Below are 23038 nucleotides of genomic sequence, written 5' to 3'. Positions count from 1 at the left end.
AGGCGTTGGTGGCCGCCCCAGCCCTTCTACGGAGGGGAGGGACAGGGTTACCCGGGGCTAAGGGCCGGGTGGGGCGGAGACAGCGGGAGCCACCTCCGCTCCTTCCCGCACTCCACAGACAGACGCTGCGCCTCCCAGGCCGGGAGAGTGGCGTGGTGAGGAAAGGGAGGCGACCCTGCGCCTGGGGCTTGTCCCCAGGTAATGCCCAGGTCCTCTTGCCCGGTGTCGGGACACAGCAGGGGTGGAAGGGAGCCTATGGCATAGGGTGGTTGCCTTAGTTGGTGGCTGATGACACCTTACTGAGAAATGCTGATTCTTGTTTGCTTTGTCAGCCCCTTCTGCCCCCACCATGGGCTGCAAGGCTGGAGTGAAGAAAGGATGGGGCTGGTCCGTAGGAGGGTGATAAGATGTACCAATTATATAGGGATAGTCCTGATATTTGGGCTTTTTCCTATGTAGGCACCTAGCCTCCTCCCACCTTGTTTTTCACAGCTGCTATCCGGTCACCCTGTTCCATAATCAATTGTTTTATCTTGTACTGGGCTCGTGACTATTTTGGGACATGGACAGTCCTTTTACTTGGTGTTTGTATAGTGCAGTGGAGCTTGGGCCCTGGTTGGGGCTCGAGGGGTTATTGCCATAAAAGCAATAATTACATGCACAAAAGCTATATTAAAGGTTACAAAGCCAAACCCTCAGGGAATGCCAGACACACAGTTGTTATTGAGCATTTCAATAGTCAGGCGTGCACATCCGTGTTTGCAGGATCAGGGATTACAATCTTTATTATAAAATTATATTTATTCATTTTTATTGTTATTCCATTTGACTGTCCTTCAGTCACAGATCCATTTTATTGCTAATTTCTTCATTCCACCTCCTCCTTTCTGCTCCCCCCCAATATTCCTGCCTCTTGCAAAGGACAAACAATCCACTGAATGCATTCAAGAAGTCTCACCCCTTTTATTTTAGCATCCTAATTAAAACATGAGGCATGTCCCAAATTGTAAAATGTCCTATTAACTATATACACAATCAAAGGAACTTTCATATCTGAGGATAGTTCAAAACACTGTTGCACTTTACTGTACATTTAGTGTTACCACCACCAGTAACTTCACATCATATCATCTCTTAGAAAGGGATCACTTTAAATGTTGAGGTTAAATTCTGCTCTTAAGAAGCAAGGAGGAGGGCTGGGACTAGGCCTAAAGGCATTTTTTGGTTACAATGCCAAATATTAACACTAGATGGTATTACGAGTACACTCATGCTTGGTGCATAGGTTGTTGTATTTTAGAACATCCCCTTAGTCTTTAACCATAACCCATCACAAGGAGGGTTTTATCAGAGAGCCCTGTAATATGATATAGTAGGCAGTAAACTGTAATTGCCTTACAAAATGATATAAAAGATCTGCTTATTCTTTGTTTTTGGTGAAGAAAAAAGGCACAAAAGCACACATACAGAATGCCGGATGCTGAAATACAGAACTGTGATGTGACAGAGCATATCCGCAAGTGCAGCATGAACTGTTTTGTTATTACCCATCATGAAACTCCAGACTTAATCTGTTATAAGAATCAGACATTCTTGCTATATATTTCTTACTAACTTAATCAGGTAGGAGCTCTTTTCCACTGGTTTAAACCTGAATAAGTGCATTTTTGATCATCTCATAGAATCACAGAATCCTAGGTCTGGAAGAGACCTTAGGAGGTCATTAAGTCCAGCCTCCTGCCCAAAGCAGATCAGCCCGAAGTAAATCACCCCAGCCAGGACTTTGTCTAGCTGGGACTTAAAAACCCTCTAAGGATGGAGATGCCACCACCTCTCCAGGTAACACATTCCAGTGAACACCTCCTAGTATCTAACCTAAACATCTCCCAGTGTGACTTGAGACCATTGTGCCTTGTTCTGCCACCTCTCACTACTGAGAATAGCCTCTCTCCATCCTCTTTAGAACCACCCCCTTCACGAATTTGAAGTCTGCTAGCAAATTGCCTCCCATGCTTCTGTTCTGCAAACTAAATAAGCCCAAATCCCTCAGCCTCTCCTCATAGGTCATATGCTCCAGACCCCTAATCATTTTGGTTGCCCTCCGCTGGACTGTCTCCAATGTATCAACATCCTTTCTATACTGCAGGGCCTAGAACTAGATGTAATACTCCAGCTGTAACCTCTCCAGTGCCAAATAAAAGGGAATAGTAACTTCTCTAGATCTGCTGGAAATGCTCCTCCTAAGGCTTCCCAGTGAGCCATTAGCCTTCTCAGCTACAAGGGCACACTGTGGACTCATATCCAGCCTGTCATCCACTGTAATCCCCAGGTCCTTTTCTGTTGCAGTGCTACTTTGCCAGTCAGTCCCCAGCTTGTAACAATTCTTGGGATTCTTCTGTCCGCAGTGCAGGACCTCCTTGCAAAATGAATAATCTATATACTATTTACTAAAGAAAACCCAACTATACCTGCTTTCATATGTAACAGAGAGAAAGCCATGCTAGTCTGTATACGATCAAAACAAAAAAGCAGTCCAGTAGCGCTTAAAGACTAACAAAATAATGTATTAGGTGATCAGCTTTCGTGGGACAGACTCACTTCTTCAGACCATAGCCATACCAGAACAGACTCAATATTTAAGGCACAGAGAACCAAAAATAGTAATCAAGGTTGACAAATCCAAAAAACATTAAAACACTCCTGATCCACAAACCGGTCAGTCACCACTTTAATGGAGTTGGCCATTCTGTTAATGACCTGAAAGTTTGCCTCTTACTGAAGAGGAGTTTTCACAACACTTTGGTAAGAGAGGCTGCTGAACTCTCTTTTATATTCATATTCGACACATTAACATGTGGTTTGAACCGAGATGGGTATTTTTTAGGTCATTATAGGGACTCTTTTGCATACTTGGCTTAACCTAATTTTTGACTCCGCCCCCCCCCCTTCTGCCCCTCTACTCTGTGATTTGCTCACCTTGATAATATTTTTCTGATTTGTCAACCTTTATTACTATTTTTGGTTCTCTGTGCCTTAAATATTGAGTTCTGTTCTGGTCTGGCTATGGTCTGAAGAAGCGTGTCTGTCCCACGAAAGCTCATCACCTAATAAATTATTTTGTTAGTCTTTAAGTGCTCGTGGACTGCTTTTTTGTTCTGCTTTCGTACGGTGTTGCTCCCCACTATTCACCCTTTTGTCACAGGAAGGAACAATGCACAAGTGAGAGTTCTGAGAATACATTTTACCGTATGTTCAGCAACAGAGAATTTGCTCACACTAAAGCAGCGCCAGGGAACCACCAAGTGTGAGTGGACCGCAAGGGGGCACTCCACCTCAGTGGGCCACAGCAGCCTGTGCTCTATTGGGATTCTACCTGCAGCCCTCTTAGGCACTTTTCATCGCATATGTCTTTCTCACAGCAGGGCACCAGAGCCCCACAAGTGCCAGCTCCTCCCTACCCCCGCACCTTTAGAGTGGGTGAACTGCCTGATTTGTGCTCTGTCCCCGCTCCTAGAGCAGGAATGCCACAAACAGCTGATTTGCAGCATTTTGGCTTTGGGAGGGAGGGTGAAGAGCAGGGACAGAGCACAAATCAGGCAATTCATGCACTCGTAGGTTCTGGGAGGTAGCAGGAGGAGAAGCATGGAAGCATGGGGCCACAGCGCACGAGAGTCACGGGGGATGGGGAGAACAGCCGGGCAGACTGCAGGTAGAGCCCCAGTGGGCTACATGTAGGCCACACGATGCCCACCACTGTACTAGGGGGAGTCCAGTCTTTGAACTCTTTACTCAGTTTTGATTTCAATAGGAGTCTGAACTAAGTAAGGACTTCAAGATGGGGCCCAGTGTGGCTATCACAGACAAGGCTTCTGATTTTACAATTTTAAGTCACCAGAAGTGCCGCGCTCTTTCCTTCCGCTGCATCCTACTTCTACTTATGACAACGTTCTTAAGAAGGAACTACTGGAGAGATCAGAGATGAGTCCCAGAAAAGGGCCGGTCTCCACCCAGGCCAAACAGCCTCGGGGCTCTGCAGCCTTCCTCTCCCTGGTTGGCTCTTCTTTTGAGGGTACTGAAGCATCTCTGCCACACCCCTTCCTTCTCTGTGTGAGGAAAAGTCCATTAAGTCATCTGTAGACAGGACAGACATTTTACAGGGTCTGTTACCGTGGTGGACAACCTGCAGCCCCTCTGGGTTCTGTGTGTGCCCACAAGGCATTTTCTTTTACCACTGCCCGTGTGCAGGGTTGCCAGATTCTTCTGCTGGTTTCCATTCCCAGAGTTTTTTGTCTACCACTGTTACTAAAGGGACATGCACATAAATCCAGGGCACGTGCACGCAACATTGACTCAGAGTTGTGTGCTCCCTCTGCATCCAATTTTCACACCCCACAAATTCTAGGCAGACAAGTGCAGTGAGCAAAACTGCCCTATCCCTGGAGACTGTCTTGGTTGCGACAATCTTGCAGCTCGCTGAGATGGAGGAGGACCACTCCTGGGGCCTATTCACTAGCCCACGTTGCCCATCTCTGATCTATTGTGAGTGAAGCATTCCCTAATGAGCCACTCAACTTCACCATTGACTTGTTTTGTGCCCTCTTGTGCTGATTAATCAGCTTGTTGGCATTACCCCAAGAGCAAACATACAGCACAAAATTGGAACATGAGGCATTTGTTTGCTTTGCTTTCACAACCAGGAGTCCTGTGACACCTTAAAGACTAACAAAGTTATTTGGGCACAAGCTTTTGTGGGCTGCAGCTCACTGTGCTGCTCCAGTATGGGCCCCACCAGTCTTTGGGTACACCATGTCACAGCACAGTTTGGGTCATCGTATACCTACCCATGCATTAAATGTGTTGCAGGGTGTTGTCTTCAGAAGGACCAATTCCGACTGATGCGTCAGTTACTTGCCTGCTCCTAAAATTTTGTAAAGCAGTTGTCAGGGCAAGGCGTGGGGGTGCATGGGGGTTACACCCGCCCCCAGCATTGCTTCCGCCTACTCAACATCAGCACTGCACCAGTTCCCATGAGTGTGGGGGCAGTCCCAGCTGCCCCCTGGAGCAGAGTGTCGGGAGAGCAGTGCAAGCGTTCTAGTTTGCGCTGCTTTCCGGTTGCAATGCTCTGGGGGAGGCAGGAGATTGCCCCTGCACTCACTGGAAGGGGAATGTGTTTGGGCTGGGGGAGATGTTAGGGCCTTGCTGGGTATGTGTCAGTCTGAGCAGGGGTTGGTAGGTCCTTGGGCTAAGGGAGGGGAGCCAAACCATGGATGGTTTGATGTAGAGTGGGGGCAGGGGCAGGGCCAGTGTGATATCTGGGGTAGGGGAAGGTGGGCCACATTTACAAAAAAAACACCCGCCCTCCAGAAATTCCTGCGTATGGGCCTGCAGCTATTCCTAATCTATTTAAGAAAAAGCAAAATAGGCCACACTTAACCAAAGTAAGGTTGCCTTTTGTATGGGTTAAACCAGCTCAGTTTAAAATGACTTCTAGTCAAGCTGAGGTAGCCTTGTGTATCATAGAGAAGGCAGAATGATGGCTAAACTGAAAGACGGAGGAGAATAAAATGGCGGATGCAATGCAGACAGAAGGGGGAAGCAACAGCACAAAGAGACATGTGGAAAGCACATCTTTCACGCTAGTCTCCTAAATCATCTCAATGTCTAGTTCAACGAAACAAAACCAGTTTTGATTTGACACATTCCTAGGTGCAAGCCAAATTTGTGCCTCACTCCACAAGTGGTTCCTTTTATCATCAGCGCTCTGATTTTATCCATCATTTTAAAACAGTTAGCTCATGTTTGATTTGGACACAAGGTTAAACTGCTAAGTAGTGGCCTGGGAGCTAATTTTCAATGCACATCAAGAGAAGAATCAGTTACTTTCCCATTCCTATTCACTTCCAGATGCTCTAGCTATGCAACATCCTCACAGGAAAATTCTTTCAAAACCTTCAGGTCATCACCATCCATGTCTGGTGGCTTCTATAGAAAACTACAAAAGTTATCAATATTTATAAGCAGCCTTTCCCCAGGCCCTAAATATACAAAACTTTACTTACGAAAAAGCAGCCAGGCTTAACAGATCCCAGAATGGTTGGTAGGGAGAGGGAAGTGCTGGACAGGAGGAAAACGAGACCAACGAATGAAACAAACAAAAAAGAACCAGCAGCTAATCACCAAACATAACATCATAACTTTGTCAGGTGGGAAAAGCTTTATTTCCTATTTACTGGCCAAGTTTTCTTCTGAACCCAGCAGGGCAGTTCTCAAGAAATCAGTATTGGTCCCTGAGTCTCTGCCATACCGCTACCATCATCAACTAGAGGAGTGTTTCTCAACCAGGGATACATGTATGCTTGGGGGTACACCAAGGTTGTCCAGCAGATACATCAACTCATCCAGGTATTTGCCTAGTTTTATAACAGGCTACATAAAAACACTAGTAAGGTCAGTACACTCTAAAGGTTCATTCAGACAATGAGTTGTTTCTACTGCTTCATATGCCTTACCCTGAAATGTAAGTACAATACTTCCATTCCAATTTAGTTATTTGATAATAAGATTGTAGAAAGAAAGTTTTCAGTGGGAGTCTTCTGTGATATTTTCGATATTTTCACATTTTTGTAAAGAAGTAGTTTTTAAGTGAGGTGTAACTTGGTGGTTTGCAAAACAAATCTGACTCCTTGAAAGGGTACAGTGATCTGGAAAGGCTGAATGGCACTTGTATCAGGATCTCAGAATACGTCAGGACCATGTTTCTCAATTGGTGGTATGCGTACCCTTAGGGGTATGCGAGCGAAGTTTGGGGGGTACTTTTTTTTTTTTTTTTTTTAAAAAAAGGGTACTTTATACAAAAAAAGTTGACAAACACTGGACTAGAGCAGCTTGAGGGATGCTCGATATTGTCAGCTGTGGATAGCCACAGTATGTTCTAGTTATTTCCAACCTGCAGTGACATGGAAAAGGCATAGGAGCAGCTATGCTAGTGCTATGAGGGCTGGGGAATCCACTGCTTTTGTGCTGCCTGAAGGGGGCAATGGAGCTAAGACTGCAATAAGCAGATCCATTAATTACACTTCAAAATGTTTTTGGGGCAACACATTTCCTTTTCCAATGCTTGGGATATGCTTTACTGTAGAGGTACTCTGTCTTGGGAACTCCTAGCTTAACTGATCTCAGATGTGTACTAATAACTTTACTCTCAAACCCCAATGAGGCACAGAAATTCTCAAAACAATCTGAGAGCCTGTCTTCACGGACAGTGCTTCACTGGCACAGCCATGGCACATTAGTAAAGATGCTACTTTGCTGATAAGAGAGAATCTCCTGCTGAGTGGGCATAATGTACCCAGTTCCCTGAGAGGTGACAGCTGTGTCCAGGGGTAAAGCTCTGTTTACGTGGGGGATTTTTCACAGCCCTACATAATGCAGCTATACCAATATAGGTCTGTAGCGTGGACTTGGCTTGACTGTATATGTGAACTTTACATCACTGGTTCCCAACCTTTTCAGTAACATGGCGCACTTCAACGAGACAAACAATTCCACGGCACAGCCACTTTTTCAGCTGAATCTATCACTCATAAACATCCCATTTACTATGGTTTCAGTCTTACTGGAGAGGTTTGCAACACAGAATTGACTACAACAAGCTAAACAAGGATATCAAAAAATACACCATCTTAGACAGTGAGTATAGACACGCATTCAATATCTGTTCAACGCCATCCTAGGGATGCTGAGTAAACAAGTGACTACCGAAAGCAGGTTCCCCTCCCTACCAGTCTGTTGGATCCAGGATGTGGCATTTAAACCATGTCCCACTTCCAACAGGCTCCCGCCCTGCCTCTCCTTTGCCACAGCAGAGTGGGGGCGAGCTCCCCACCAGCTCATTTGGGCTGGGAAGCAGCATTTCAGCTGCCTCCTGGCATGAATGGGGTCCTGCAGGGCTGGCATTTCTCCTCACGGTGGCTCTCTGGGGAGATGACTAACCTGATGGCAGCTGGGACTCAGGCAGCCTTGCTGTTGAGCCCCAGCTGGCATGGGGTCATCACTTCAAAAAGCCACTGTGAGGGGAAAGTGACAACATTTTGTGGCACACTTGGAGAGATCTCACGGCACACTGGTTGAAAACCACTGCTACAGAGCACTTAGAAGAACCCACTGTTAAAAAGTATGTTTTACTCAAACTTAATGCTCATGGTGCTACCATGGCCACTACAGTAGCAAATTAAAGCAAAGTAAAACAAATCAACTGTCTGAAAACTCTAGCGTGAAGGAGAGAGAAAATGCGCTCACATCACATTAGAACAGTGGGTCTCAAACTTCATTGCACTGCAGCCCACCTCTGACAACAAAAAATACAACACGACCCCCTGGAGGGGAGACTCATGCATGATCCTGCCCCGGGGGGTGGGTGGGGCAAAGCCAAGAGTTCCCCTGTTCTAGGGGCAGGGTGAACCAAATCTCATGGCCTTCAGCCCCAGGCAAGGGCCTACAATGTCTTCAGCTTCTGCCCCAGGGTGGTGGGGGGCGGGGGTCAGGCTTCAGTTTTGGCCAGGGGCTTGCAAGTCACAGCCAGTTCTGGTGACCGTATTCAAATGGTGTTGTGACCTACTCTGGGGTCCTGACCCACAGTTGAAGAACTGTTGCACTAGAATATCAAGCCATCAAAATATACCACCGGGCCCAAAGGGCACAGATGCAGCTCATGTGGCCAAACTATTTCATAGAAAAGCACTCGTGGGTTTAAGCCTTGAATTTCAAGTTCCTTGCTAGAGTTCTTCAAGTAGTTATTGTACCACATGGTGAAACAGTACAGATAAAAAGCAAGATCTGAGGTTTACATTACCGCAAAGACACACACCCCTTTGGTGAGCCAACAAACACAGGAAAAGTTATTAAAAGAAGGAAGTCACTACACTTTTACAAAGGGAACAATTCACAAAGCACCTCTTCTCTGGAACTCTGCTTAAGGTCTCAAGCAACAGTGACTTCTATGGAGTATGTAAGGCTTTGGGCTAGGTATCTAAAATCAAGTGTCTGAGTAAGCATGAAAGATCCCATCACACTGCTCACCAGAGGGCTTTTCAATGTGTTCTGCACCAAAATTGCTCACCACTTTCACTACTGTGCCTTGCTTTTGTTCCCACCAGTTTGCTAGCCACCACCCCAGAAGTGGCTGCATGTCCACGGCAGTTATATAATAAAACTTGTGGGAGCTATTGTGCATGGCATGCACTATGGGTGTGAAATTATTGCAGGCTTCCAAGAAGGTCGGGGCTTCTCACTTGAAAGGGCTTTTCCCGGTGCCTCTGAAGATTTGCTCTTTCATTTGCTGAGAGGAACCAACAGGCCTCTGTCCTACTGGAAACAAACCGACCTGGAGAACGGAGGCTTCAGAGGTACTGGGGCGGGGGTGGGATTCTGGCTCCTTTTTCTCACTGCACTGACAGTTTGGCAGGCGGGGTGGTCCCATCAGCGGCCTGGGGACCAGGATCCTGGGTTGTAGCTTCTCATCCCTCCTGGGATCCCCGCCACGGTGACCCACCCCTCTGCGCCTCGTCGGTACCAGTAGTGAAATGGGGAGAACAGTGACTGCCCTGCCAGGGAAGGGAAGCCGGGGCGGGGCGCGGGGCGGAAGGGAACCGGCAGCGGGGAGCCGCCTTGGGGAAGCGCCCGGCCCTGCACGGGGGCCTATGCGCGCGTCCGCCCGGCAGCAGCCCGCTCTGCCGACGCCGCCCCGCCCGCTCGGCTGCGGAGGCGACTGGCAGCTCCGGCGGCTTGCAGCGCCCAGAGCCCGGCAGAGGGACGCGCGGGGGGTCCCCGCCTGTGAGTAGGGGCGGCGGGGACAGGTGGGGGGGCAGCCGTGTCCCCCCGGGGGCTGCGCGGGGTGCTCACCGGCTGGGGGCAGAGGCGGGAGCCCTGCGCGTGTGCAGGGGGGTCAGTGGGGCGGGGCGGGCGGCGCTGCCATCTGGGTGCCCGGCTTCCTCCTCTGCCTCGTGCCCTGCATCTCTGCGGCCCGCCGCCGGTCCTGGCTGGGCTCAGGCGCTCCCGGGCGCCGCAAGGAGGCGGAGAGATTAGAGCCGGGGGGCGGCGGCGGCCCCAGCGGGGTCTCCTAATAGCGCCCTGGGTGCGAGCCGGGAAACGCCTCCAGCCCTGGGGCAGGCGCCGCGCTTGCTGCAGTACCGCGCTGCTCCCGCAGGGCAGCCGCCCACAGTCCCACCGAAGGGGCGGAGAGCGCGGGAGGGAAAAGTGGAGCAAACTTCTCACCTTGGGTCCCGCTTTTCCTCCAGCTACATCCTCCCCCACCCCCAGTGCCGTCCGAGGGGCATTCCGGTTATGTTCACAGCAGGCTAACGGACAGAGAAAGTTTCCGCACGTGTGAGAAAATGAGCCTGTGGAATGAAAAACTTTCGTTGGTGGGTGTAGAAATGGGAATACTGGGACATAAAACCATGGACATATTTCAACATTTTCAATGAGGTGAATGAGCCTGAGACCCAGCAGCCAATTGTCCTGTGCCACCCCGTATGGAATTTCACCCCCTCCCCTGCTTTGCACTCCCCAGTTCTAGCTGTAGAGCCAACATTTCCCCAAGAGCTCTCCTGAGCCCACCTATTTCTGTGGAGCTAAAGAGCTAATCCTTATTCTTTCCCCACTTCTCCATGTCTCTGTTTAGCTCCTCTAGGTTCCCAATCACTTAATATGCTCTGTGCAGACAGGATCTAGGCCTTAGAGCCCTGGTGTCCAACCTGCTTAGCTGCATATGGCTATCTGGCCAGTTGAGTGTAGGTAGCTGGTGCAAACAATAAATACATTTTCAGAATAATATGGCTAGTTCTTTGGCTACTGCTTCTGAACTGGATGGACACCACTGCCTTAAAGTTTCTAAATGTGGATGTGTGCACGTAGTATGTGTCAGACTGTATAATGAAGAATGAAGACACTATCCCTCATACACCCTGGAAAAAAACATTACTAAGTGGACATAAACATCTCATATTCATTTTCAGCCCTAAGGTGTCTATGCAAAGTTTACATCTATCAAGCTATGATTAATCTGTAGGCCACATCCCTGTACATGCTTATGCAGGTTAAGCATGGGCTTTATTTTACATAGGCGAGTACTCGGTTGAAGTCACTGGAATTAGTCGCATATGCCAAGACAGAAGTGTGTGCAGAATTGGAGCCAGAGTTTAGCATATGCATAATATTTAGGGGAAAACTGGCACTTTAGTAAATCTGAGGGTGGGGTTGTTCAAAAAAGAAAATGTCTTGATGAGTGATTTTGGACAAATTGCACAGATGTGTATCACACTTAATGTGCATATGTGGTATATTACTTTCCTGTTGATTCAGAAGCCAATTCTACAGCATGTACAGAATGGCTAGAATACAAGGTCCTTACGGGAACACTAAAATGGGTTCACTGATGCCAGGTTTACAGTTCCTTGGATGAACTGTAAACCCACTTTTCAAGAAAGATTTAATGGTAGGTCACTGTAGTGAGGCTTCCCTTAAGATTCTTGCAAGATTTTGCTCTGGTAGTTTATACCAAGGAATGCTAATGTTTAAGTGATATGAAGTCAAACAATTAGAAATCAATGACATCTTGTCAAACTAATGAGCAAGGTACATACACCTTGTGATGCACTCTTTGGTTAATGCATTGCTTATGTACAGTACTTGTTAGCGTTTCCCTGTCATTTGTATGAATTTCTGAGGTAAAACGGGCACCATCTTTCCCAGAATATTGTTTCATATGTCTTTGAGTCAGCTGTTTGTACACTGAGCCCTAAACCAATGTTTAACTTATGTTAGCCCAGAGACTTACTGGGGAGTGAGGAGGGTTTTATTTTGCATCATCAACGTTGTCTATAAAATCCCAGTTGTTTAATCTTTAATTCTGTGCTGTAGTACACTGAAGAAACCAGATCTCAGGAAGAGCTTGCCATGCAGACATTAATAAAAACTATGTTCTCTTGTACTGAAAAAATGGTCTGGAATCACAAGTGCTGTGGAACCACATGTAGGCTACGTCTACACTAGCTAATAAGTGAGGTCAGAATATGTAGCACCTCATTAGCATAATAGCAACTGTGGTGATTTGAAAGTTACTGCATTCCAGTCGCACGCTGCCCGTGTAGACGGGAGCCTTTCGGAAGGACCTGCCAGTTTTCAAAAGCCCCTTCTTCCTAAAACCAGATAGGCATAATGGGCTTTAGAAGACTGGGGATCCTTTCAAACGACTCCCATCTACACACATGGCGCGTGATTCGAATGCGGCACTTTCGAATAGCTGCGGCCACCATTATGCTAATGAGGCACTGCATATTCATGGAAACACCTCATTAGCATCTTCCAACCTCGCTCATTACTATGCCCCTTCCTTTCAGAAGGTGCAAGTATTGACACGGCTCTGTTGTGTCATTAATTTTCTGATGTGATCCTCAGTTTAAGAGCTTGCTCCTTCCTAACCCACCATCCTGTGAGTTAGTCCTTTATCACATAAATAGTTGTACTGATTTCATTGGGAATGCTTGTGTGAGTAGGAGTGACTCATGTGAGACAGGTTTCTTAGGAGCATGCCTGAAATGTGCACCATGTGTATGTACTGGGGGGCCCTTGCAATACTTTGGGGATAGGGATTGTAAAGTTGCAACTTAAAGTGAAATGACATATAATGAGGAATTTTCCCCCATAAAAATAATGTAAATAGAGAGGGACAGGGGCTGTAGAAGCGTACATTTTGCCTTTGTGACCATTTAAACCCTGACTTGCCACTCACTTACTGTACCTTACATAGAAAGCATTTTAAGCAACATTTAAAGAAATTATCCTAACCCAAAATACATTTTAAAACCATTTTTATCCTTTGTGCAGTATGGACAGAGGAGAGTTGCAGAGCATGCTGGGAAGGTATGTTGATTTTCCGTTTTCTAAGTGACATAACTATTTAAGTGCAAGGAATTTTTACGTTGTGTTTCTCCAAACTTCAATGGTGTGTGAAACAACTTATAAGGGAGCAGTTTATGTCGAGGACTGACTGTATCTGGAGAGCAAGGTGTGCACAGATCTCCCTCAATATGGCCCTGTTCCACTCAACCATATGTATATGTATTTATATATAATCCTATATAGTCACACCAGCTTTCCTTGAAGATGGCACGTGAATGAGTCCAACAGCCCTACCAGCCAATCTGATGTGTCCAAATGCTGCTGATGCTGTAACTATAGGTGTGGGTGAATCCTGTACCCACAGGGAGTGCCAGGAAGATAATGGACCTCTGGATTAGCTCTTTGCTGAACTGGGGCCTTATTCATTTTGAAGGTGGTACACAGCTTTGGAGTGTGAGAGGGAGGAGGCTCATTTACATAAATTGCTTCTCCCTCCTGCAGTTCCCTGCCATGACTTTTGTTCCTTTCTTTTTGGTCTTTGATTATTTGCCTGCTCAGGCGTCGGGTTGGCATCTGAAGCTTCTGTAGTTTACATGGCTTAGGAAGCAAGCAACAGGCTCTTCTAGAAGGGCCTCTTGAGTAATGGTGTTAATTTTTTTTCTCTGATATTTGTATTAGCAGCTCCAAATACTCATGATTTCCACCTTCTCCACTACAGCAGCAGCCCCGCAGAAAAGCATATAATAATCCTGTCTGTATGTGTCTGAGTGACATGTCATATTATAGGAAATGTGAATAGATAAGTGCTGTATTGCTGCAAAATGAATACACTGAAAAACAGATCTGATTTGGGCATGATCACACATGACTGAAACTGCTTTCTATGAGTGGGTGTTTGCGACAGTAAGATGCTTTTTGGATTTTTTTTGTTTTTGCTTTTGCATAACACTATACATTGTACACTGCTGGGGCTATTGTTGAATCAAATACTTTACTTTGGATACAGGCCTGAAAGGTGATGAGGACATGAGCAGTTCCAATGATTTCAGTAAAAACAACAAGAAATCCTGTGGCACCTAATAGAATAAGAGATTTTTTTGGAGCATAAGCTTTTGTGAGCTAAGACCCACTTCGTCAGATGCGTGTCGGCCAATGATTTCAGTGAAATTGCTCGCATGCCCAAAATTAAGTACATCGTAACTGCTGTGCAGCATCTGGTCAGAGTCCGCAGCACTTTGCAGGATTGATCCCTAAATACATGATAAAGAAAAAAGACACAGCTCACAGACTGGGTCTGAAGTTAAATCCTAGTGTAGGATCTGAGCCCATAATTCTTGAGCCCATCAGTGAGAAGAACCCAAATCTGTGAAATTCTGAGTGCCCTCAATTTTTCTTTACTTATGCAGCTTGTTTACACAGGGCCCTATTCAAAAGGGCCCTGCAGCTGATAGGAATTAGGGAATTTCGATGTTTGTGGGGTCCTTTCGAAAAGGGCCCCATGTAGACAAGCCGCGCACAATCAAAATGTGGCACTTTCAAAGTGCTGTGGCTGGCAGCATGCTAATGAGGCACTGAATGTTGATTTCAGCACCTCATTAGTATTCTCTGATTTGGCCATTAGCATGGCCCTTTTGAAATTTTGGCCAACTGTAGACACAGCCCTAGAGAACAGACACCCGAATAGATGGGATTGACAGCTCCCTGACTGGAATGGAGCTTGTGTGCTCTCTCTCATCCTACCCTCTGCACACAGGCAGTTACTTCACTATACAACCTAAGCCCTCTGGCATGCCCTCCTTACCTTGCTGCATGTGATCCATCTTTAATTTACTATGGGATTGAAGGTATTTTTTTACCAGGTTCCGGTTCACATGATTTTCAAAGTGGGGAAGAGAGCCTAACCAGTAGGAAATGAGGCACTCTGACTTAATGTCTACTTCTTTGGAGTGATGCTAATCACTGGACACCAAAGCCTTCTGGGATTCTCCACTTTTCCTAATTTCCTTCTGAAAATGCCATTTGGTTTCAAAGGGAGGGGAATGAGGGCAATGCAGTCTGGGAAGATGACAGTGGGTGTTATCAGGGCACATTTGTTTAAAAGTTCTGTGATGCAGACAACTCAAAACAATATCTCACAGGGGAAAGAGACTTCTGAGAAAAATGGCTGTTTGTTTTGAAGGCAATGCAGTGTGGGAAGATGACATCACACTCCCACAACCACTTGCATGGAACTTTTTCCCATAATGAACAGCAAAAAAACAAAAACACAAAAACAAAAACTCAGAATGCAACAGGGCTCACGGAACTGTGGGATAGGTTCCCACAATGCACTGCTACAACAGTCAAACTTTGGCAATTAGTGAGGATGCACTAAGTTGACTTTGTGGGCAGGTGTGGACCAACTTCGATTTTATAAAATCCAAGGTTACAAATTCAACTTTGATAAATTCAGATTTATTTTGTAATGTAGACATACCTTAAGGTTCCTAGCTGCCCAGTGCTGATTTGATTACACAAACATTACTTGTTTTTTGGGACCAATAATAGAGTCCTTTCAGCCATTTACACATATTGTGGAATCAATATCCATTCTTCCTAGTCTCTCTGGGATCCCGTAGTCATGACAAATTAATTTTGCTGTCTTAGTGTATGCCTCAGGACTCCGGAAGATTTACTAGTGCTAGAGCAAATATTGCCAGACTTCCATATCAAACTTAATGTTTGTTTTCCAAATTTGTCTTAGTTTATCAGTTGGTGTAGCAACAGAAAGGCGGGTTAGCCTTTTCATTTGCCAAAAAAGGGGTGGGGTGAGGTGGGGTGGGGGACAGGGAGGAAAGAAATTAAGAATTATCCTATATTTAGAACCTTTGTTGACCCATGCAAGAAAAGTCTGGAATGCTACACAAATAGGTGATACTGACGAATGAAAATGTCAAGATCATGAATTACTGTTGGGGAAAGAGAATGTTACTTGCTTCTGAGGAATTGAGAAAATGAAGATGCATTGAGCAATATTTGTTTGGTTCTCATTACATGATTATTCTGGATGGTTTCTAAGGGAGAAAGTCTAATATGTTTGGTGCTAGCCAGTAAACATCTTCAGTCAATACTGCCTAATATTTGCTGTAATACTGCAAAGATTCCCAGTCAGGATTTTTCATCTATATTGCTAATTCATTTTAAAATGGTTTAAGAGGTTTTAAAATGAAATGAAAGAAAATGAACAGTGAGCCCCCAAAAGTGTTTTTTTTTTTTTTGAGGATTTTCATTAATCTTTCTCTTTACATTGCAGCCTGTGTTTACCATGTAGTTGGTTTCAAAATCTTTAGCTATGTACTGTAATAGGAATATGAAGCTGTGTAATGACAAATCAAACCTAGGACACAAAGCAGTGTGTCTTGAGTCCACATGATACACCCTGTTGTCCACATTGGGCCATCAGTGTTACATTGTATCATGTGTAACGTATTCATTAAATCAGAAATAACTTTCAAAAGCAATACCAGCAACACAAGCATAGACCTCGTTTGAAACTGCTCAGCGACTTCAAAAGTAATTAGAGCAATTTTTGTAAGGGTTTGTTTACAGATCTGTTTTAATTGGAAAACAGTTTTGTCCATAAGATCTGCAGAAGTTGCTGTCTCTTTTGTTTTAACAAAGTGACAGGTAAGTTTGTCAGGATCTGGGCAGGTTTGTCACCGCACCTTTTGTGATAACTTGTACATGTTTCAAAATGAGGATTATAGGTTACAACTGAAAAATACCTCCTCGTGTTGCTTCAGTTAACTCCAACAAGAAGAACCATTTTAAACAATATTCAGTGTTGCCAATGCCTACGGTAATATTATGTGTCTCATGATATTTGCTGTTTTTTGTAAAGCTTCAGGTCTTAGAGTCATGGCATTGTGTGACAATTATAGCTATCATTACCTCATAAATAGATCTGTAAGTCTTTAAGGTGCTACAGGACGGCTTTTATTAAAAACAAAAATATCTAATTTTGTACCTTTATGGAGAAAGACTTGAGGATGTGAAGTGGGCATACCCTTCCAAAGGCTGAGAAAGTAAAAGACAAATGCCACCCCAATATTATTTGTTTGGTTAAAAAATCATGTGCTTTTTTAATCTCACTATTTTGTTGAAGCCCAGTCATGATTTTCAAAGGTTTAGGGTTGGCCACTGTGGTGTTGTGTAGACCTACCCTTAGTGAGTCTACTCTGCGTAATACACATGCACGTGTATACCATATGGAGATTAATGCAGTGTGATACTGTGATCCAAAGTTGTATCTTTGGTCAGGTTGTAAATCTGCTGAATGACACATGGAATGATCTTGAACTTCAAATACTCCAGAAAATTCATGTCTGACTGCTCATTCACAGAGAGACCTAGAATATACAGGATAGATTCAGTATATTCTCAAATATATTTTAACAACCAGCGATAACCTGCATAGGACATACTGAACATTTTCTCAGATTCGCATATCCTTTAAAAGTAGTGTGTTCTAAGCTCTGTTGTGTAGCTGGCCATAGGAGAAGATTCATGCTTGGACATATCAACTGCTGGCATCAGAGAATATTCCCTGCCCCCCTTTTTTTTTTTAATATAGTTGGTATTGAAGGAGCTTGTTTACACAGACTCCTGCAACAAGGGAGTAACTGAAAAGACATCTTGCACACAGAGTAAAGAGGAGTTTTAATTAGATCAACATACATCAGTGAAAGTCCAAAGTAAGCATTCTAAAATTTTCCCAGGCTTATATACATGAATAAATTGCTGATACAGATGCACCATGTAAGAGACTCAGGACTGTATTTTCAGGGACAAGATTGGATCCTGTTTTCTTTCCCCCTCTGAAAGTCAGCACCAATGTAGTATGTAAACTATGAAAGAAAAAAAATCCTCTTATCTCCACTTGTTCTTGTTTATTTCCCCCAGAACAGAGTCCCTTATTCCCCGTTTCTTTAAAGGTTGGATGTTTCCGCCTGTACAAGCAATGCCTGCTCAGCTGTCTCTGTAGTGATGAAGGGTTGTCACTGAAAACTCCTAAGCCAAGCTCATTTGGCAGCAAGGGAGCCTCACTGCTGGATCTGTTGCTACTTCAAGACAACGTTTCCTGAGTCATGTTTATGGGAGCATACAGCTAAACAGTCTGGGCTCCAAAAGCAAAGAGAATAGTAGTGCGAGTTGTAGAGAAAGCAGTTTCCAAAGTTAGATTTTGGTTTCTGCACAAGATTTATTGCATTATGTTGGAAGGGATAGTCTACGTGCAGCTCAACTGGAAAGCCACATTTTAATGAATATGTTGGTAAGACCAAGAACATGGTGAAATCCTGCCTGTGTGTGAGGAGCATTCTCCTTTGCCAGTAGAAGATAGGAGAATAGTCAGTTAAGGGAGGTTGGATTGCCTGCTGGTTAAGGTACAGGATGAGAGAATGTTCATCTGCAGCTCTCTGAAGGGTGATGGTCTACAGCTAAACTCACTTATGTTTATAAAGCACTTTGACATCCTTAGCTGGAAGGTGAAAGAAAAGTGTGAAAATGCTATTTGGTGCTCAGCTATGATGGTGCAGCCATTAGCGATGCATAGAAATTTCATATATGTTACTGCTGATATTTTTGCTGTTGTGTGCTCATGACAGCAAAAATTGACAGACAGAAAAATCACAGTACAATTTCTTCGTTATTCTTGACTGGTGGGAAAGAGAGAGAGCTTATAAAGAATGTTCATCCTAAGGACAGTTATCACAATGGTTCTCAGACTGAATTGGGGACTCCATCATGGGTTGCACTCCTGTTTTTATGGAGTCACCAGGGCTGGTTTAGATTTGCTGAAGCCAAAGCCCAAGACCCATGCTCAAGGCTGAAGCCAAAGCCTGAGCCCACCATGTGGGGCTGAAGCCCAAGGTTTTCAGCCCCGGCTCTCAGGGCTCAAGTTATAGGCCCCTTGTGGTGGTTGAGGTTTAGTCGCCCCCCCATCCAGGATAGCAGTGGGGCTGGATGGGCTCAGGCTTCAGTCCACCCTCTTCGAGTCATGTACTAGTTTTTGTGGTTAGGAGGGAGTCATGGCACAGTGGGGTTTGAGAACTCCTGGATCGGTTACCAGTGGCACATGGGTAAACCTTGCATAGCTTGTCACAGGAAAGAGGTTAAGACTAAAAATGAGAGAGATCAAAGTCTTCCCTTTTGATGAGAAGCCATTTCAGGGATCTTAACATACATTTAGGCCAGGTCTACACTAGGGGAATAAATTGATTTCAGATACACAATTGTGTAGCTAGAATTGACATATCTGAAATCGACTGACCTGACTGTCTTCACTGAGGGAGGTCGATGGCACTTTTTCTTCCACCAACTTCTCTGATTCCTTGTGATATCGAGGAGAACAGGGATCAACTGCCAACCCCGGACAGATTGATTTCACGCATCTGTACCAGTTGCACAAAATCGAACTCCGGAAGATCGAGCCTGATCATATCCATCTTCTGCCTGGTACAGAAAACCCCTCAGAAGCAGAAACATTAAGCCCTGAGGTTGAACGCCAGTTTGCTATAAGATTTGTATTCCTCCACTGGAATTGCTTGATGTAGAATTTGCATGACATTTTGGTCTTCTGTTCTGCACAACCCTAATGTTTAAAACAGTTGTGAATCTTGCTTGTGGCCCAGCTGTGGTGGAATATTGTATCTTGTGGACATTTTTTAAAAGAAAGTTCTTATTCTATGAAGGGTGGTTTTGTTTTTTGTTTTATCCCTTGTCCGGTAGAGATTTGGTTGCCAGGGGTTGCTAGAACTGCTGTATGTCAGTTGGATGTGAAACATAGTTCTGATTTTTTGTAGCTGCTAACACCTTTGCTGTAGAGCTTAAGGCAGATGCACTCGGTAGGAGACGATGGGAGAACTGTGCCAGTCTTTTTGGGTTCCCCCATTTGATTTCAGAATGCTGCTTGGTATCTGACTTTAAAGAGGTGTCTGCTGTGTATACACGCATGTACAGGGGTCTGGCAAAAGTCTCTAATTTCAGGTGTTACTTTTTAATACCAAACATTTCTCTGTAACTCAAGATGACAAAGACAGGTTGGGAAGCAACTGGGCTCTGCCGGGACATGCCTGCCTCATTCCCTGAGGGTTTGTGCAGAAGTTAATAAATTCCTGAGTAAATTTTGCCTTTGATTCCCCCATGATGCTTTTCCATGCTGAGTCACCATCTCTCTTGAAATGAGCTATGACTCAGCAACTTGCCACCTGGAATCCTTGCTGTGATTTCACATGCAGGGAAAAAGGTGCTGATAGATTCAGGTGCCCTGTATCTGTTTCAGCATAGTCAGTGTCGGGCCTTTAGAGAACCAGCAGTACATGTGATCATGTTGCTTGTTACTTGAATTAAACACAATGCAAGCAAACTACTGGGAAATGATAGAAAGGGTTGTGTTCAACTCAGCAAAGCCAAGCTACATCAGAGTCAAGTGGAATTAAAATGGATCCGAGCTGGAATGCTGCAGCTAAACCCAACCCAAACCTTGGGGAAATCCAGATCTGATTACTATAAGAATGGCCATACTGGGTCAGACCAAAGGTCCATCTAGCTCAGTATCCTCTCTCTGGAGAGTTGCCAGTGCCAGCTGCCCCACAGTGAGTAAACAGAACAGGTAATCATTGAGTGATCCCTCTCCTGTCATCCGTTTCCGGACTCCGACAAACGGAGGCGAGGGGCACCCTTCCTGTCCATCTTAGCTGAGTATTGATAGGCCTAACCTCCAGGAACGTATCTAGTTCTTTTCTGAACTCTGATAAAGTGCTGGTCTTCACATCATTTTTTTGCAAGGAGTTCCACAGGTTGACTGTGTGAAGAAAAAGTTTTTGTTTGTTTAAACCTGCCACTATTAATTTCATTTGGTGACCCGTAGTTCTTATGTTATGGGAACAAGTAAATAATTTTTCTTTATTCTATTTCTCCTTATCTGTCATGATTTTATAGACCTCTATCATGTCCCCCCTTAGTTTGCACTTTTCTAAGCTGTAAAGTCCTAGTCTGTTTAATCTCTTTTCATATGGCACCCATTCCAAACCCCTACTCATTTGTGTTGCCCATTTCTGAACCTTTTCTCTTGCCAATATATCTTTTAAGATAAGACGACCACATCTGTATGCAGTATTTGAGATATGGACATACCATGGATTTATACAGAGGTGATAAGATAGTCTTTTTCTTATTCTCTTTCCCTTTTTTAATGGTTCCTAACATTCTGTTTGCTTTTTTCACTGTTGCAGCACATTGAGTGGATGTTTTCAGAGAACTATCCACAATGACTCCAAGATCTCTCTTTTGAGTAATTATGGCTAAATTATTCCCCATCGTTTTGTATGTATAGTTGGGTTTATTTTTTCCAATGTGCATTATTTTCATTTATCAACCTTAAAATTCATTTGCCATTTTCTGGCCCAGTCACCTAGTTTTGTGAGATTCTTTTGAAGCTTTTCACAGTCTGCTCGGTTCTTACCTATCTTGAGCAGTTTAGTATCATCAGCAAATTTTGCCACCTTACTGTTTGCCCCTTTCTCCAAATCATTTGTAAATATGTTGAATAGGTTTGGCCCCAGTACAGAACTTTGGGGGACACCACTAGTTACCATTCTCCATGTGAAAACTTTATTCCTACTCTTTGTTTCCTTTCTTTTAACCAGTTACCAGTCCATGAGAGGACTGTCCAAGTTATCCCATCACAACTTATGTTACATAGGAGCCTTTGGTGATTGACCTTGTCAAAGGCTTTCTGGAAATCTAAGCACACTGTAGCCACTGGATCCCCCTTGCCAATTACTCATTGACCCTCTCAAAGAGTTCTAGTAGATTAGTGAGGAATGACTTCCTTTTACAAAAACTATGTTGAGTTTTCCACAGCAAGTTATGTTCATCTGTGGCTGTGTCTACACTACAGAAATAACTTTGAAGTTGCTTACTTCGAAGTAGCAGACTTCAAAGTTGAACATCTACACACACCCTACTTTGAATTAAACTTCAAAGTACGGCACTATTCCATTGCTGGGAATGAAGTAAAGACTTCAAAGTTGGGCTCCTGTGAACTTCAAATTAAGGGAAGTTAACTTTGAAGTAAGGGAAAATATGTGTAGACTCTCTTTTGGCTACTTCGAAGTAGCGCCTAACTTAGACATTAACTTCGAAGTTAGTTCCTAATGTAGATGCACTCTATGTGTCTGACAATTTTATTCTGTACTATAGTTTCAACTAATTTTCTCAGTACTGATGTTAAACTTACCGGTCTGTAATTGCCAGGATCACCTCTATAGCCCTTTTAAAATATTGGCATCACATTAGCTATCTTACAGTCATTAGGTAGAGAAGACGATTTGAAGGAATGGTTACATACCACAGTTAATAGTTCTGCAATTTTACATTTGAGTTCTTTTAGAACTCTTGGATAAGTGCCATCTGGTCCCAGCAACTTGTTACTGTTAAGTTTATCAATTTGTTCCGAAGCCTCCTCTAATACCACCTCAATCTGAGACAGTTCTTCTCATTTGTCACCTAAAAAGAATGGCTCAGGTTTAGAAATCTCCCTAACATCCTCAGTCATAAAGACCAAAGTAAAGGTCCTTCTACAAAATTGTAAGTACCCCCAGTACCTACAATTTTCAGACACACATTTTTCTACCTTTACAACACAGTTGTTTTACTGTATCAGAGCAAGTTGTACTGCAGTGTAGTGTTACTAGTATGTTTAGTATTATAGAACTTCTGAAAACATTTTCTGAATAATTGCCTGATTATTACAAACCTTAAAATACAAATGTTGCAACACACTATTACAGTAAACTCTTTCATATCTGGGAGCTCTGGGACCAGGAGGTTGCTGGATATTCAAATATTCTGGATAATAGAGAGGTATACCTAGCAATGCATAACACTAAAGAAAAACAAGATTAGATATTAACAAACAAACAAAAAAGTATGCAGAGTGCTTTATTTACCAACAACAGTAGTATTGTACATTGTAAACTTATTCTGTGTTTACTGTATTTATAAGTATTTACTTTCCCTATACTCTGCTTATGGAAAATGTAACTAGAATTTACTTATAGTTAAAATTCTGGTTATTTGAGAGTTCCAGATGATA

At 44.1% G+C, this 23038-nt stretch overlaps 1 protein-coding gene and 1 long non-coding RNA gene across 7 annotated transcripts in view; one reads left to right on the top strand and one right to left on the bottom strand.

The window, feature by feature from the left end:
* Positions 1-3112: 3112 nt before the first annotated feature.
* Positions 3113-10151, bottom strand: LOC142020266 (uncharacterized). Of its 2 annotated transcripts, XR_012647336.1 has the most exons (4): positions 9901-10151; positions 6060-6114; positions 4842-4918; positions 3113-4103 (listed from the first exon to the last, which is right to left on the bottom strand). It is a non-coding gene; the product is annotated as an uncharacterized LOC142020266 (long non-coding RNA). The 2 variants fall into 2 exon arrangements; XR_012647335.1 differs by lacking the exon at positions 6060-6114.
* Positions 9702-23038, top strand: part of KIAA1210 (KIAA1210 ortholog) — an 84548-nt gene continuing 71211 nt past the window's right edge. For 3 of the 5 annotated variants that reach the window (XM_075007968.1, XM_075007967.1, XM_075007975.1), the window contains exons 1-3: positions 9702-9831; positions 10296-10485; positions 12886-12921. In XM_075007968.1, coding sequence (XP_074864069.1) covers positions 10481-10485; positions 12886-12921 — 41 coding nt within the window. In that variant the 5' untranslated portion in view covers positions 9702-9831; positions 10296-10480. The remainder of the gene's footprint in view (positions 9832-10295; positions 10486-12885; positions 12922-23038) is intronic. The other 2 variants (XM_075007971.1, XM_075007974.1) reach the window with 2 other exon arrangements.

Source organism: Carettochelys insculpta, chromosome 13, assembly GCF_033958435.1.
Source record: "Carettochelys insculpta isolate YL-2023 chromosome 13, ASM3395843v1, whole genome shotgun sequence".
Taxonomy (NCBI): domain Eukaryota; kingdom Metazoa; phylum Chordata; order Testudines; family Carettochelyidae; genus Carettochelys; species Carettochelys insculpta.
This window is presented reverse-complemented; position numbering and strand designations above follow the sequence as displayed.